At 35.2% G+C, this 1868-nt stretch overlaps 1 protein-coding gene across 1 annotated transcript in view; it reads left to right on the plus strand.

Moving 5' to 3' along the window:
* LOC104718343 (regulatory protein NPR4) overlaps positions 1–1038 on the plus strand; it is a gene marked incomplete in the record, with an annotated part of 10753 nt that extends 9715 nt beyond the window's left edge. Inside the window, 3 exon segments of the mRNA XM_010436070.1 lie at positions 1–151; positions 239–445; positions 529–1038. Of these exon segments, the coding sequence (XP_010434372.1) occupies positions 1–151; positions 239–445; positions 529–788 (618 nt within the window).

A 1868-nucleotide genomic window follows, 5' to 3' on the forward strand; every position in this document is an offset into this window, starting at 1 on the left:
TCAAGGAAAGAACCTAGTAAAGACCGCTTATGCATCGATATCTTGGAAAGGGAAATTAGAAGGAATCCATTGGTTAGTGGGGATACACCCACTTGTTCCCATTCGATGCCAGAGGATCTCCAAATGAGGTTGTTATACTTAGAAAAGCGAGGTATTGACCCACTTTGATGTATATATGTCTCATAGCTTAAGGTTTGATGAATGGTTATTAACATTGTTGTATGTGTTATTATTGCAGTGGGACTTGCTCAGTTGTTCTTCCCAGCAGAAGCTGATGTGGCTATGGACTTTGCTAATGTTGAAGGGACAAGCGAGTGTACAGGTCTTGTTTTCCCACCTCCATCAAATGTTACAACTGGAAACTTGGGTCAAGTTGATTTAAATGAAACGCCTTATGCGCAAACGAAAAGAATGCTTACACGTATGGAAGCACTCATGAAAACAGGTAAATGCTTATAAAGGAACTTTTACTTTCAAGTTCTCTTCAACTCATATTTTGACTGATTCAAAACCGTTCCAACAACGCAGTTGAGACAGGACGGAGGTATTTCCCATCTTGTTCTGAGGTTCTGGATAAGTACATGGAAGAGTATATGGACGAAGACATCCCAGATATGTCGCATCCGGAGAAAGGCTCTGTTAAAGAGAGAAGACAGAAGAGGATGAGATATAACGAGCTGAAGAACGATGTCAAAAAAGCGTATAGCAAAGACAAGATTGCACGGTCTTGTCTATCTGATTCATCACCAGATTCTTCTCTTAGAGAGATCTTAGAGAACTCAACATAATCTGTCTGTTCAATATGAACTAATGCCTACTAGAGATAGTTCCTTGGGAAGATATTAGCTATTTTATTATAGGTTTGATATAGAAAAATATTAAAAGATCCCCATTTTGGCATACATGTTTATTTATACACATGCTTTAGGTTTGGTTTATATTTAAGGGTTTGGATTTTTGAAAATGTATAACTAGGGAGTCTTGGATGCACCCCAAAACCTTTCAACCACTTAAGAACCTTTTGATTGCTTCTTTTTAGTCGGCAACACTGTGATACGTATTTGGAATAAATCTCTTCAGTTGTAACAAAATAATTTGCTTTCCTTTAAACCTGTAGTGAAGAAGACATTATTATTAGACAACACAAGTTACAAGATATGACATTGTCGTTGCAAGAGTCACAGATTATATAAGAGGAGAAGAGATGTACTAACATATTTTTGTTTAATTTAATGTTAAACCAAATAAAAATTGTATCCGTATGTTCAAATCCTCAAACCCTAATTGTAATTTGTAAATATATAGATAATGCATCTTGATTTATTTATTTTGCGTATTATCCCTCTAAAAATCAGTTTTTTTTTTCACCCGTATTCAATATTATTAATTTGACAGCATTTTTGAGTAAAAGCCTTGAAGTTCAAAGATATTTACAGAGAATGCCATTCTAATTAATATAAATAAAAAAATAAAAATTAATAAGAAAATTAATAAGCTGCTGGCCGAAAAGATGGAAACTATATTATCTCTTAATTTAAACTTCCTAACGATAGACAAACCCGTATATTCAGCCTTCTTTATACGCAATCATAACAATCCCCAATTGCAGACTATATAAACACAGTCTCACCAATCATCGAATCAAACAAACAAAGCTAAATAAATTCATACCTAAAATAATGGCGGCTTCTTTTGCTTTCCTCCGCGACATTCGTCCGTACAAGACTGCATGGAGAATCCAGATCAAAGTCCTTCATAATTGGCGCCAGTATACAGCTGCCACAGGAGAAACACTTGAACTCATTTTGGCTGACGAGACTGTGAGTATCATTTTCATTTAGTCTATTCTTTTCATAACTTTCTCTGCC

Source organism: Camelina sativa, chromosome 10 (assembly GCF_000633955.1).
Source record: "Camelina sativa cultivar DH55 chromosome 10, Cs, whole genome shotgun sequence".
Lineage (NCBI taxonomy): Eukaryota > Viridiplantae > Streptophyta > Magnoliopsida > Brassicales > Brassicaceae > Camelina > Camelina sativa.